The sequence below is a fragment of the Lissotriton helveticus genome, chromosome 3_1 (assembly GCF_964261635.1).
Source record: "Lissotriton helveticus chromosome 3_1, aLisHel1.1, whole genome shotgun sequence".
In the NCBI taxonomy this organism is placed as follows: domain Eukaryota; kingdom Metazoa; phylum Chordata; class Amphibia; order Caudata; family Salamandridae; genus Lissotriton; species Lissotriton helveticus.
The window spans coordinates 1,236,960,810-1,236,976,023 of record NC_136061.1 but is presented as its reverse complement, the minus strand read 5'-3'; the positions used below and the strand labels follow the sequence as shown (position 1 = coordinate 1,236,976,023).

The 15,214-nt window shown below is 47.0% G+C and overlaps 1 protein-coding gene across 2 annotated transcripts in view; it reads left to right on the top strand.

Moving 5' to 3' along the window:
• LOC144823402 (NXPE family member 1-like) overlaps window positions 1-15,214 on the top strand; it is a 455,053-nt gene that overhangs the window by 75,418 nt on the left and 364,421 nt on the right. The window contains exon 2 of one of the 2 annotated variants that reach the window (XM_078681878.1): window positions 8,193-8,341. The exons of the other annotated variant lie outside the window; for it this stretch is intronic. Coding sequence (XP_078538004.1) covers window positions 8,300-8,341 — 42 coding nt within the window. The 5' untranslated portion in view covers window positions 8,193-8,299. The remainder of the gene's footprint in view (window positions 1-8,192; window positions 8,342-15,214) is intronic. 2 annotated transcript variants of the gene reach the window in all.

The following is a 15,214-nucleotide window of genomic DNA, read 5'->3' as shown; positions in this document are numbered from 1 at the left end:
TGCTGACAGACCAACGAGGAACATTTCTTTCAAGACCATGAAAGGCAAATTTGCACTAATGAAGCAATTGACATGTGAGCACAGATTGTTAAAGACAGCAAAGTGGGCAAATGTGTTTCTGTGAGTAGGAAGCAGCTGTATAATAAAGTAAAGTGGCTCATTCTAACTAGAGTGCAAGGACTCTTTTTTTATCTCGATAAAAAATGTTTTGGGATCAAAGCATAGATACCCGCACCAGTCCTCCCGTCCCTAATTATTCAGAACAAAAGGTGCAAAGGGCTTGAGACACAATCCCCTATGCCTCAATATGGTGAAACCAGGAGTGACCCTCCCGGTTTTCCCAAATCACACAACAGAAAAGATAGCCCAGCAGGTAAACAGCCATTACTACGCAACTGTTTGTTCGCATACCATTACTACGCATTTGTAACCATGCATGCGCTGTAACAACGCGTAGACTTTTCTACGCATGTTATTAGTTCGCATGCGCTGTTACAACGCATGCGTTGTATTCGACACAGCAAGATGGCAGGGAGAGGCGCTGGCGAGGAGCCGGCGCATGACAGTGGGGAGTGGAGAAGAAACAGCAAGATGGCGAGAGGCGCTGGTGAGGACCCAGGCGCAAGATGGCGGGGAGATGGCTGCTCCCGGATTTTGAGACAGGAATGGATGATTGCAGCGATGACGGGCGAGGAGGCAGCGATGACGGCAGTGAGGCGCAAGATGGTGGGGAGATGGCTGCTCACGGATTTTGAGGCAGGAATGGATGATTGCAGCGATGACGGGCGAGGAGGCAGCGATGAAGGCAGTGAGGAGTGGAGAAGAGCAGCCGAGGACAAGGGACGTGCACTGAGGAGAGAGAGGTAAGAGGGGCTATGTGCCCGATTCACAGAATGAACTTAAGACTCAATCCTAAACTTACTACTATTTTGTTATTCACAGAATGCACTTACTACTTTTGGCATTGACGGAATGAACTTACTACTTTTGGGATTCACAGAATGAACTTACTACTTTCGGTATTCACAGAATAAACTTACGACTACTAACTTTACGTCTGCCGCCGGGCTGTAATTTCCGCCGCCAGGCCTGAATTTACGGCTCTTCGGCGGAATTTACGATTCCGGCCCGCAATTTACGAAATAGTGTCGTAATGTACGATTCCGGGCTGGAAACTCCGATACAAATTTTGGCAGTTGGTCATGTTAGCCAAGGGTAAACACCTGTTCAAGTGCCTACCATCCCCCACCAGTGACCAGCTGACACACTGTAGCCAATCTCAGCCCACCAACATGGATAAATGCAGAGCAGACACAAACAAACCCTTTCAGGATGTCACTGAATATGTTCGTAGCACTGCCCCTTGCCATGCGGCAAAACTACTTGAGGAGGAGGAGGAGAGCAGAGAGGATTTTCAGGCAGAGGATCAACCTATTTGGAATGACCAGCCAAGATGTGAGGGCCAGGTACCGTTTCCCACCAGAAGTCATCTTGGATATGGTCTGTGAGTGGGAGCAGGAACTTGATTCTGTGACCTGCTGCTCACATGCAATACCAGCATATCTCAAGATCCTTTCTGCTCTCCACTTCTTTGCCACTGGGTCTTTCCAAAGGGTCATCAGTGACCTTGTGGGCATTTCCCAGGCAAGCCAGTCGCAGTGCCTGCATCAGGTACTGAGATGCATCACTGCTAGAGTCCCCAACTACATACAAATGCCACACACACTGAAGCTCTGAATCTGGGAAACCGGGCCATTGCACATGACCGATGGCAGGGGGTGCAAGTCCGTGATCAGCTCGTTGCCACGTTTTTCACATGAGCAACCTGTAGTGTCATGGACAAAATGTGGTTTGCTGTCTGTTGTCAATGATGAAACTTGGATAGACATGACAGTGTCAATAAATCCCACCCTGAGACGACTTTGCAAGCCACACTAACTGCATGCAAATCACAGCCGCTGACAGTAGTCAAAAGGTGGAGTGTGCCTCAGGTCATGTGCCCATGTCAGCGATCAGTGTAGTGGACATCCCTAAAACCAACTATTCACGCTGATGACAAACAATACATGTCATGAGAGACATACCTGGACCTCATAAGGATGGGTCACCAATTCAATTCACAAAAGGTTGCCTACTTAGGCCTGTGACCTCAACAGATTTGACTCCATCACAAATGATGGGCCCTGAATGTGAGTGATGATGTCATGTGAGAATCAGGCACCATGGGGCAGATTTACAATAACTGGTGCATCCCTGCATATCAGCAGGGATGCCCCAGTTATTGTGCCTCACAGCAGACACCCCTAGCGCCATCATGGATGCGCTGCATTTACAATGCGGCCCTCATGGGGCAAGTATAGACAGAAGCGTGACGCATATGCTGCCATAAAGGTGAAGCACTGCTGGAGTTGCGTTGCAAGCGCAACGCAGCTCCACCAAGGGAAGTGGTGACCCTATGCCGACAATGCTGCATCAATCCTTACGCCTTCAACAAGCAGGCGCAGGGTTCTGACGCAGCATGGTCATTAAAGTGACTGAGTGAAATCTTTTAGATTTCACTCTGCCACTTTTAGGAGGCGTTCCTGTGCTGGAAACCCCCCTGCGCAGGAACGCTCAACTGTGGAGCAGGGCCTTACAACATGACACATTTCCCAGATGCGTCATGTTGAAAATAACCCACAGCATGGCGTTGCCTTTGCGCTGCAGCTGAAACTGAAAATGAAACTGGGGTCTGATGTTGTGTCAGCCGCCCCTGCCTGTGCAAAAATGTCATGAAATTATCTGTTCCCCCTCCCTTTAGATACACATTCATGATTCACACCTGCACTTTCATTTCACTTTTTACTACAACAGAACAACAGGATGGCAGTGGATTTGATTACTGATTGTGGATGGACCATGATGAATTCAAAATGGCTGCCAAATACTTCCTGTGATGTATTTCCTGTCTCCCACTTCCTGTATAACATCTCCTGTATGATATAATGTGTTCCGGGTCATTTTCGGAGGTTACGGTGCAAAATTGTAAGTTCCGGTGTCGTGGCGTAATGTGCGTGCGCGTAAACGACGTTTTCGGGCCGCAAATTCCAAAAATAAACTGGAACACATCATTTCATACGGGCAATGTTATACAGGAAGTGGGAGACAGGAAATACATCACAGGAAGTAGTTGGCAGCCATTTTGTGTTCATTCCGAGTCACCCTCTATCACTGATCAGATCCTCAGGCATCTTGCTGCTCTCATCAAACTTATTTCCCCATAATGGCTGAGCAGTATGAGGAGAGAGCACCCCCTTTCTCAGAAAGGGAATTGGACATCTTGGTGGAGGGGGTGCTGGAAAAATTTCAGCTATATGGGGACCCTGAGCACCAGCTGAGCACTGCAGCCTGGGCCAGGCAATGGGCCAACATCGCCGAGCGCTGCAGTACAGTGGGAGTGTCCACCAGGTTTGCTAGGGCATGACGCAAGCGCTGGGCGGACCTAAAGCGCTGGGCCCGTCACAAGGCTACGGAGCTGGCTGGCCTGTCTTCTCAGCACCAAGTGCATCATCCTTGCCTCTCCCCACTGTACAGGAGGATCCTGCGAGCAGCTTGGCCAACCCTCCATGCTCAACTGGAGGAGCATGAGCAGCAGGGACCTAGTAAGTGCATCATATGCAATATGTGTCTGGGAGTATGATGTGAGTGAAACAGTGCTGTACCATTGTGTGTCCCATGCCTACATTCACCACTTCCGTGTCCAAGCAGCAGTCACCAAGATTAAAGAGGCACACTGTGGCATATGGACTGTACAGGGCAGAGTGCATTTTGGGAGTTGTAGTTACTTCATGACAACTGGGTAAATGAGCCACACTCATGCATTCATATTGAATTCTGCTCTGCCAGCACCAATACTATTGAACCAAGTAAATCATAACTGATGTGTGCATTGGATGAGCTATGGTACAGAGACTGTCCAGTGTGCGCATGGCAGGCCATAGGGTATTGGATGTTGTGATTCGCATTGCACCTGTAGAGTTGGGTTCCAATTGAGACAGATCATCATGTGCCATGGAGTCAAGACAGACTTTGAGGTCCTTGCATCACTCGTAAGTGTTCCTAAATTTACAAGGTGTGTCCACTGACAGACGTCTCACCCTCAGTGGCCTGTATGACATTTTACATGTACAGGTAGCTGTCACAACCACTCACCACTGTTCACCGGTGTACTGCACTACCTATTAAGTCAACAAAGCCAATATGTGGCACTGGATTGTCCAATGATGTGTAGGGACGGCAAAAGTCTAGACTCACTATGTAGCTAGAGGAGTAATCCAGACCCTAAGTGGATGTGTGACCCACATTCGGCTTGTCACATACAATGCTCCAAAGCAGGTGACACTTGTCCAGACATTAAATAGCTGCAAATCCATATCAATGACAAGAATCTATTAAATCTGGACTCTTCATGTTCTCGTTTGGTGGACTAGTTTTTGAACTGGCACATGTAGCAGTGACAGGACACACAGATCACAAGAATGCCAAGGTTGAGGTTTGGGCAATGCAGTTGCGTAAGCCACAATAATACACATGAGATGTCCATGTCAAACTCAATTCAGTATATGACAGTGAACATACTTGTAATGTAAGTTCATAAACAGAATGGGTGTTGGGAGCACACTGCCTCATAGTCCCAGCACAGTTTGCCCCTTTGCATCCTGGTAAATGCAGTACACAGTTCATACTTACTTCTAAATTATCTGGAGTCATTCACCAAAGTTGGTGCAGACATTGCTGTATATCTCTAGACACGTGTTTCTGTATTGAGCGCTTCATCAGAGAGCAGCAGTTTTAGAGAGCAAAGAAAAATCATCTGGGATTGCTGTGTGCCTTTGAGTGGCACTGTGACCTGAGAGGAACTTGGCCGCATTTCCAGCAACCACAGATGATTTTGAAGTAAGTTTGAACTGTGTACTGCATTTACCAGGATGCAAAGGGGCGAACAATGCTGGGACTGTGAGGCAGTCCCATTGTAAATGCGGCGCATCAGGGGTTGCGCACCGGTGGGCAGATGCGTCGCAACTCTTCTGGCACACCTGATTAGTAGAGATGCGCCAGAAGTTGGAAATCGGCCCCTGACAACTGTAGAGTGTGATCAGAGGAGAACAAAATCTGACCGTGGCTCATCTATGTATGTGTATCGTCCTGCATGAAACAACCACCACATCAGGATTTTGCTGACACTTCTGCAGGCACGGCTGGTGAGACAGGAGATACGCAGGAACAAGTCCGGAGCAGGAGGACATCAGTTTGCCGGCGGCTATACCCTCTTTCCACCAGCGAGGAGGAGGAGGGGACCTCTACATCTGCAGGCCAGGGGGTTGCGCCCACCCGGTATGAGGAAGAACATGACTCTGGTACTACGTCTCGGGTGAAGGCTGTGGACATTGTAGGGGGGGGAAGGACCGGACACCTCGGACCATGATGTGGTGGAGATCTACTCACCCACACACTCATCACCAGTGGCTCACGAAGAGGTGTCCCCGGGGCAGGCCAACATTCAATCTGGGCCTGCCACCTGCCCCTCCCTACCTCTAGAGTCCCCCATGCCATCGGGGCCTCCAGCTCGATCCCCTAAAACCTGTCCCCCCTCCTCGTAGCAGCCAAGCCGAACAAATCAGCTCCGGACCAGAGGCACTACATCCCTTCTGTCCCCCACGCCCTGACCCCTCCCGGTGTTGTTCCTCCTGTGGCTGTGACAGGGGACTTGAGTTGGATGGTCGAGGGTCAACCTGACAGGTCCGCTCGCATGTTGCTGTCTGGAGATACGTTTGATGCGAGTGGACCTTGTCCGATCAATGGACAACCTCGGCACCCACATCCAGTCCCTGAGCACAGCCATGTCGTCTTTTGTCTCCCAAATCCCTTCCCATACCACCGTCAATGTGTCCCCCTGTCCGTTGCACCACACTGTTTCCCCCCGTACTCCTCGTGTATCACGTCCCCATGTGGTGCCTGTTCCTGCACAAGCCAGCCATGTGGATGTGTCAGACCCTGAGTATCTAGACATTGTGGTCCTGGAGGATGACCAGAAAGACACTTGACTTTTGGACTGAAACATTGTTCTGGACGAAGATTCTTTTTCCCCTTGTAAATAGACTGGTTTCCCTGACGCTCCCTGACGTATTATATTTGTTTTGCCCCACCCCAATCCAAGTTCCCTTCTCCTTCTGCATTAAGATCATCATTTGTTTTCCTTTCTCCCTTCCAAACGGACGGTCAGTTTTTGTTCCTACATCAATATCTTTGAGTAATTCTACTTCGTTTAACTTGTTTGACTTCATTTTGAATGTCTGTTTCCAAAGATATACACATATTTAGTGAGTCATATGCTATGCACATAATAACGTGTTGCTATGATGTGTTACACTTGTAACTGTCTCACACACACACATACCTACACTGTTAGACAGGACATGATACACAACAGGATATTACTTTTGTAGATCTTTATTTTTACTATACACCTAAGGACCCCAAGACAAATTTGCCACGTGAATGTCACTGGCGATCGTGTTTGCGTTTCCGCAACAGTGGGGGTGATGAACGCGGTGAGGGGTGAGGTTGAGCTTGTCACCTTTGTGTATGTGGGTATTGTACAGGGTGAACTAGAGGTGCAGGTGCAGATGGTGTCTGCACATTTGGTGTCTGTACCTGGGCAAGGGCTGGTTGTGCAGGTGGTGGAAGTGACTGTCCAGAGGTTGGTGGTGTTTGTGCAGGTGGTGGGAGTGACTGTCCAGAGGTTGGTGGTGTTTGTGCAGGTGGTGGGGGTGCCTGTTCAGGGTGCTGGTGTGTTTGTGTGTGTTTGTGTACCATGACTGTGGTGCTGTGCAGTTGGTGTTACAGGTGTGTGGATGTGCTGTCCTGCAGGCCGATATGGTGGTTCCCCTCCCTGGGTTGCCCGTGAAGGGAGACTTTGGATCACTCTCACCATGCCCTCAATCATCTTCATGGCCAAGGCATGGTGTCTTGCACTCTCTTCCCTTTGGATGGATATCAGGTCAGTCATATTCCTAGACATTTCCTGCCAAGTACTATCTCCCCTATCCAAAGCTTGGCACACCCTGTCCACCCCCTGAGGGAATTGGACCATATCCTGCAGGGACCCTGACATGACTGACAGGGTAGCCCCTATGGCACAAATGTCTTGCCTCACATCTGCCTGCTGTTGGTAGAAGTCCTGCTCCCAATGGCCACCATCACCACGTGCAGGCCCCCTCTGCAGGTGTCTGACAGGGATGAGATGAGCAGGTAGAACAACAGGGGGGTGGCAGGTGGAAGACTGTGGGCAGGATAAGGGTGCCCAGGGGATACCTGCACCACAACAGGGCTGGTACTTCCCACAGACGGTGGAGAGGATGGCAGGGATACACTGCGTAGGGAAGAGCGGGTAGGGGAACCACCATGTCAGTCCCGGATGTGAGGGCTGTTAGGGAGTGATGTCTGTGATTGGATGTGTGTGAGACGTAGCTGGTTTGATCTATGCCGAGGACATGGAAGTGTTTGTTTGAGAGGAGGCAGACGAGCGTTGCTTGGCAGAGGATGTGATGCCGTGACGTCAGTATCCTCATCCCCGGAGTCAATGGATATGTGCTCATCATCCTCCTCAAAGTCAACGTCCTCATGATCTTGATCCGCCTCTTTGGCATGAGTTGCTGGCGACATTACTTCCTGGAGGATCAGGGGATTCTCCCCTCTGACTCACCATCGGCCAGCACTGGTTGCTGGTCTGTCAGCCTCTCCCTCAGCATCATCTGAAACACAGAGGTTGCAACTGTATTAGTGATTGACCAGGTATTACATGTGCTGCAACACCAGGGTTATATTAACTGTACTTTGCAGCAGCAGATGAGGATCATGTGATCTGGTTAGGGTACCACCACAAATGACCACTCACACCATAGCACTGAGGTGTTACACAGAGATGTACATAATACTAGCAAACTCACCAGCTCCAGCTGCAACTCTCTGTCCCTTCGCGTTCCCCCCTGGTGTATCCTGCTGCACCTGTCTCCTCATAGTTGTTATAGACATAGCTGTAGTGGGTAGAAACTACATTCTCAATGATCTGCATCACCAATTGACAGGCAGGCATATGTGACACTCCTGGTTTGTATTTCACTTTGTAAACAACAACTGTTGATTCCTTGCAGAAGGGGATCTCTGTCATGGCTTAGTAATCTAAGCTGGTGACACACCTAATGCCCAATTTACCTGAAGGACAGGTGCGCGACGGTTTCACAGCTGCAGCCAGGATGTCATGGATCCCCCGGGATGTTGTCCGCTGCAGTGGTCTCATCCTGTAAGCACCTGTGATGAGAAATACATGTCCATATTTTAGTACAACAGATTGTAGCTATGAGCCAACATGTCACTCTCATTAACCATTTGCCCATAATTAAGGACGATGTGCAGCATGTTTACCTCATTGACTTTACATGTGGGCACCTGCTCACAAGCAGCATTTGACAGTTGTTACATCCATGCAGCACTGACATCAATAAGATGACACATCAACTGACAAACTTGTATGAGAAAGTTACTGATATTTCAAGGAAAGGGATAAATGACTCTGACTCATCTGCATCACACTGATTTCACCTTTACCATTGAGACTAACTTTTATCATGGGTGTAATGTTGCCTGTTAACAAATCAGAAAGGAGTTCATGTGTGAGATGTGCAGTTGTCAGGGACATGATGTTGCCAATTTGTGCTTCCCTACCCATGAGGTCACACAGCTCATTTTTGAATGAGAGGACACATATTACTAATGTCCATCCTTTGAGTGTTCTCTGTTCCCATACTCCATTTCCAACATCATGATAGTACTTACATGACAATGGATGGTGTCTTGTGCAGCAGACATCCAAACCTCATATGTCAAACACTCACCTATACATGTGAATACGATAGAAGGGAGGCAAGCAGAAAACAACATTTGCTTATGATCCCACATTGCAGACAAGGTGAGAAGCTTTGAGGCTTCCCGCCTGCACTGGATTATTGTGTTGCTCTTCAGCCAATTCATTTTGCAGGTGTAACTACATGAAGAGTCACCTTCGCAGCCCCTACACCCATCTGAAAGGTACACAACTGGCACCAGTGTGTGCCTCAACCATACCAATTTCATTTTGATTTAACCATGTACAGTTTGCTAGGGATTCATCCTATCATTGAATTGCAAGCCTGTTGTGTTTTGGTCAGTTCATAGGACACATTGTTCTATTGTATGTCCATTCTGCACACACTTGGCATACATTTTGTGTCAGCCTCTCATTTGCCACCAGTTCTGATCGGCCATGTGTTCAAATGCCCTTTGTGAGTATATTGTGATGCAGGACAACCGTGTTGTACAACACATACGGTGGAGGTGAAAGGCACAATTAATGAGCATTCAGCCAGGTTGACGTACCTTGGCCCAGCACGGGAGCAGTGTGTGGTCCCTGGACAGATGTCCAGTCCAACCTAGTAGCAGAAGTCAGTGTGTGTCTTTGATTCTGGGAGGACCGCATTGTACCTACAATGATAAGTGTGTTTTGCAACTTTACATTCCTGCTGCTACATGTGATGCATTCAATTTCTGGCTCAGAGGACGAGCACAAGCAGTTGTGGGCACTACCGTTGCAGAAGTGTGTCATACTTAATGTAAGGAGTGATCCCACATATCACTTAGAATGGGCCCACTACCTTGATGCTACCTATATCACAATGACATGCCTACGAATCCAGAGGTAAGGTCCACTATCGCGTTTTTTTGACACCCAGAAAATGATCCATCCAATGTACGCAGTACATGACCAGCTGTGTGGACTGTGCAATTTAATGTATGTTGGAAAGATTTGAAGTTGGACAGTGTATGCATTGTCAATACTACAGAGACTGGTATCTCACTGCTTGTTTTTCATTTCCATATCTCTGCAAATAGACTTTCTTGATTAGGTCTACAGACACTATTACAATATAGTGGGTACACCTTTTTGACTAGTTGTGGCCCTCCATTACAGGATTGGTTTCCCCGGTCTGGGTCTGTTGGTGAAATACATGTTGTGTACCACAATTACAAAGGTATGATGAGCCAAGACATTTTATATTTTGTCTTTCGCTGTTCAGAAATGTCATATGGTAAAGGTGAATGTCCATTGACAACTCCAATTGTAATGAAGCAAATTTTGCATCACTGGTTGACTTACATAGGTGGGCACTATTTGTCCCTCTGTCGTTTCCTGACAATGTATGCATTTTGACCATCTCCTGGCCAGTTTGACTTACCAGTTAGTGTGGTTGTCATGCCTTCCTCTGTATGTTTCTGATTCCTCCCATTAGATGCGGTGACCTCTGCTACTGCAGTTGTCTGTGCTCTGGCTGGATGTGTCAATGGGTGAGAAGAGAGAAAAGAAAACAAATGAGCAATGTGCTTGTGGAACTTTTCAGGGATTTGCCCATATCATCTGCGTGCTAACAGTGTTGTGAAGTACTGCCGCAGACGGGGCAGGTAGGAGCCGTGGTGTGTTGGGGATGTAATGGCGTGGCAGAGAGGAAAATGGACAACAAAATATGTGTATGACATATTTACATCTGATGATACTCTCACCTTCTGCTTTGTGATTTAGGCTGGCACAGGGTGATGTACTTCTTGGAGAATTTGTGGCAGGTTTACAAGCCCCTTGAATAAGATTTACACTGCTGTTGCATCGCTTCTGTGACACAACGGTGGTGAACAACAGACGACACATTTAGAATTATTCGCATTCGCAACGTTACGCTTCTATGGTGAAGCGTCACATTGTGAGGCCCTGCGCAACATTGAACCTGCGTCAGCTTTGATGTAGCCAGGGAGGGCATTCCTTTGGGATATGCTGCGTACAAGTGAGTCAGTGAAATCTACAAGATTTCACAGAGTCACTTTTCAAAGGCCGCTGCGACGCAACCTTACGCCTGCTTGAAGCAGACATAAGGAGTGGCGCAGCATGTTAGGTATGGGCAGTGCATGAACATTATTGGAGTTGCATCGCTCTGGCGACACGATTCCAGCAAAGCCCCCCCTACACTCCATCAGATTCAACACACATCTGTCTATCCCTGCGCCACAGTGCATCACCATCTAAATGCAACGCATCCGTGTTTGCGCAAGGGTTGAATTGCATGTCACATTGGTACTGGTGCTTCTCTGCTAATAATTGTCAATTGCTACTTTATATTTTTAACTTTATTTAGCATTTCCATATAGCATTGCACATTTTCAGTCAATATGAACAGCTATTGAATTTGCAGGGTTGTGATTGTACGGCTGCAGTACTGTGCCCATGTTTTCAAAAGGGGGCAGGGATTTGCCATTTCTAATTAAAAGGATTCTGGGACTTGTGGTGCTACATACAGAGGGTGACACATGAGTCTCTGACTGACTATATTTTTATATACACTTTGGACAAGTTCCTTAATACCAATGACAGTGTAACACAGACAATCTTTTCATGCACTTTTTCTTTTCATTCCACTTACCTGGTACCACGTAGCGGACGTCACTGACAGGCAGCCCATGGGCCAAGTGGGGGTGTATTGTTGTGAGGATATTCTCCTCCAGTGGGGTGAGCCGGATGCGGGGTCCAGGGCATGCAGCAGGGAGGTTCCTGCTTAATTCAATCCTGGAGTATTTCTCCTTCACCCTCTGCCTTTCGTCTTGCCACTTTTTTTTATGTCCTGTACTGTGCGCCTCTCCTCCCCCAAGGCTGAGACAGCAGTGGCTATCTGCTGCCATAGCTCTGACTTCTGTGCCCCACTGGTGCAGAAGGTTGGGGTCCATATAGGCGCTTGTGGTGCCTGACTATGAACTCCACAAGCATGGTGGTCTCCTCTGCTGTAAAGTTTCTTTTTCTCCTCATTTCCATTTTCTGTGGCACTGTGAGCGTTGTAGACACGAACTCTCTGAGGACAAACCTGTTCCTTCAATGTGTGCTGCTTTTATCTGTTTTCTAGTGCTGGTCAATTATTGCTAATTGGCTTCAGCTGGAGCGTGGTGGGGGATGGTAGGCACTGGCAACATTCACCATGGCAAAATGGAGCTGTTGGCTGGGATTGGCTGCCGTGTATCAGCTGATCCATGGTGAGGGATAGTAGGCACTTGAACAGGTGTTTACCCTTGGCTAACATGACCAACTGCCAAAATTCGTATGTTCCGGCACAGAATCAGAATTTCCGGCCCGCAATCTTAAATTATTGCACTATTTCGGAAATGCCGCCGGAGAGCCGTAAATTCCGGCCCGGCGGCAGATGTAAAGTTAGTAGTCGTAAGTTTATTCTGTGAATACCGAAAGTAGTACGTTCATTCTGTGAATCCCGAAAGTAGTAAGTTCATTCTGTAAATGCCAAAAGTAGTAAGTGCATTCTGTGAATACCAAAAAGTAGTACATTTAGGATTTAGTCTTAAGTTCATTCTGTGAATCGGGCCCTATGATTTGTGTTTGGGGAGTAGTGTGGGTCGTGCAGTGTAGTGTTTGTGTGTAGGGACAGGAGTGGGGAATGGGGGAGGGTCGTGCAGGGGGTAGTGTTTTGAGGTTTAGGGTAGTGTAGTGTATGTGTAGGGTAGTGTTTTAGGGTAGTTTTGTAGTGTATGTGTAGTGTAGGGTAGTGTTTTAGGGTTTTAGGGAGTGTTGTAGTGCATGTGTAGTGTAGGGTAGTGTTTTAGGGTTTAGGGTAGTTTTGTAGTGCATGTGTAGTGTAGGGTAGTGTTTTAGGGTTTAGGGTAGTGCTGTGGTGTATGTGTAGTGTAGGGGGTAGTGTTTTAGGGTTTAGGGTAGTGTTGTAGTGTATGTGTAGTGTAGGGTAGTGTTTTAGGGTTTAGGGTAGTGTTGTAGTATGGGGTAGTGTTTTAGGGTTTAGGGTAGTGTAGTGTATGTGTAGTGTAGGGTAGTGTTTTAGGGTTTAGAGTAGTGTTGTAGTGTATGTGTAGTGTAGGGTAGTGTTTTTGGGTTTAGGGTAGTGTTGTAGTGTATGTGTAGTGTACGGAGTAGTGTTTTAGGGTTTAGGGTAGTGTTGTAGTGTATGTGTAGTGTAGGGGGTAGTGTTTTAGGGTGTAGGGTAGTGTCGGGGGGGTCATACAGAGTAGTGTTAGAGTGAAATGCACAGACTGGGGGAAGGGGGACGGTTGTGTAGGGGTAGAGTTTTAAGGTTTAGGGTAGTGTGGTGTTGTTAGAGTAGTGTAGGGTAGAGTAGTGTTTGAGGGTTACTGTATGATCAGAAATGTAATTCTTATCCTAAAGCTATTTAAAAAAAAATAGAATCTGTATGCGTAGTAAAACGTTGCGAAGTAATGTACTGCTAAGTAATGCCACTTCAATGGTTTTCAATGTTTATGCGAAGTAATGGCATGCGTCATAAAATGCTGCTAAATAAAGGCACTTGCGAAGTAAAAACTTTGTAAAAAAAAAGCATGCTAAGTAATGGCATGCTAAGTAACATCATACATTCAGCCCAGCACACTTATAATATCAAACGTGTAAAATACACAGTAGAATGAATTTATAACACAGCTGTTTTTCCAAAGAAGAGTCTATGTTATGTTATAGTATTGAACTTCATCCTTTATATTTCTTTTTTGAAAAGTCAAAAACGTTTTGCTACCGCCAACGCGATTCGTCCACAATCGGACTTCTTCAGGGCTCACAGTATATGTTTGGTGTGTCTTCACTTGATCATTGTAAAGATATTTAGACCAGTTGATTTGAAGAAAGTTATTTCCCGGATAAACACATATATTTTGCCACGGATAATCTTTCAATATTGAACATGTATCGGTGGGTAAATGCAACTCTCTCCGCACGATCGTCCAGTTCAGAAAACGTATTCCAGAGGAGAAGTGGCTGTATGGGTGAGTACTAACCCTAGGTGTAGTTTGCGTACTAGCGCTATGCTTAGCTACGCAAAGTGCACTTTGCATTCTACTCGTAGCTGCGCAAACTGCGTAGTGCGGTAGGGAAATGCTGTTCGCACTGATTGCACAGTGCCGGATGCTTGTCCGCACTGTGCAATCATTGGAAATGGCATCTTGCACAGTGGAAGCGGTTGTTTTATGCCGCTCGAGTAGATTTGTACTCGAGCGGCAGCTTTCTTAACGCGGACTGGTAGTTTTTCATCGTGCGCAGTCATGAACATACGCGACCACTCGCAATGAGAAACCTGACCTCTTCGTGTTGAGAATCTCAATGGGAGGTTTATTTTCCACGCTCGCGATCGGCAACTTGATATTGCTGATCGCAAACGAGGAAAAAGTCTCGCCGGGATGTTGATTTTTCTCGCTTGCATTTGCCAACTTGAAGTTGAGGACCGCAAGCAAGCAAAAAATACCCGCTACGCAGCGCTACTTGTTTTTGCACTGTGCTACGTGCAATTCGTGTAGTGCGTAGTACCGCAAACTACTCGGGCTCTGCAAGTGTAGAGTAGTCCTACGCCCAGCGTTGGTGAGTATGTGCTTGTGTCAGCAACTGTATGGAAAATAAGTATTTGATAGTATCTGTATGAGTAATGAGTGTGTGTGTGTTTCTGGATGAGTGAGTAAGTGGCTTTGTGATTGAGTGTTTGGGTGAGTGAGTAGGTGTGTGAGTAGCTTTATGGGTGACTGATGGTATATGACTGGCTGTATGGGTGTATGAGTGGATATCTCAGTGGCTGTATTAGTGAATGACTGGCTGTATGAGTTCTTGCATGGGTATGTGAGTGGATGTGTATGTAGACCTATGAATCAGTGAGTGGATATGTGCGTGCTGGTATTGGTGTGTCAATGGTTTCAAGAACAGTAGTTTGAAATTTGGAGTGGGTGTGTGATAGGTTATATTGGAATGGAGTAGATGCATCAGAGATTATGTGGATGATGTCATTAGTGATGTCATTTGAGGTGTCATCAGTGATGTCATGAGTGATGTCTCTGACCCTGCCATGAGTGATGTAATATGTGACATCATCAGATGGCATTGCAGGGGCACGAGTTATTGTTAGCTCAGCTAACTATAATGGCTGAATTTCTCTGGTTTTGTTCGAGGGAAGTGTCAGGCTAACTATAACTTCCCTGAAACCTGTGTTTTTTCAGTGAAAATACACCTTGGCCCTTCGCCAATCCTACCCAGGCTATCACTCTGGGGGAACGTGCATAAATTAGCTGATTAGACACTTCCAGGTGTGTT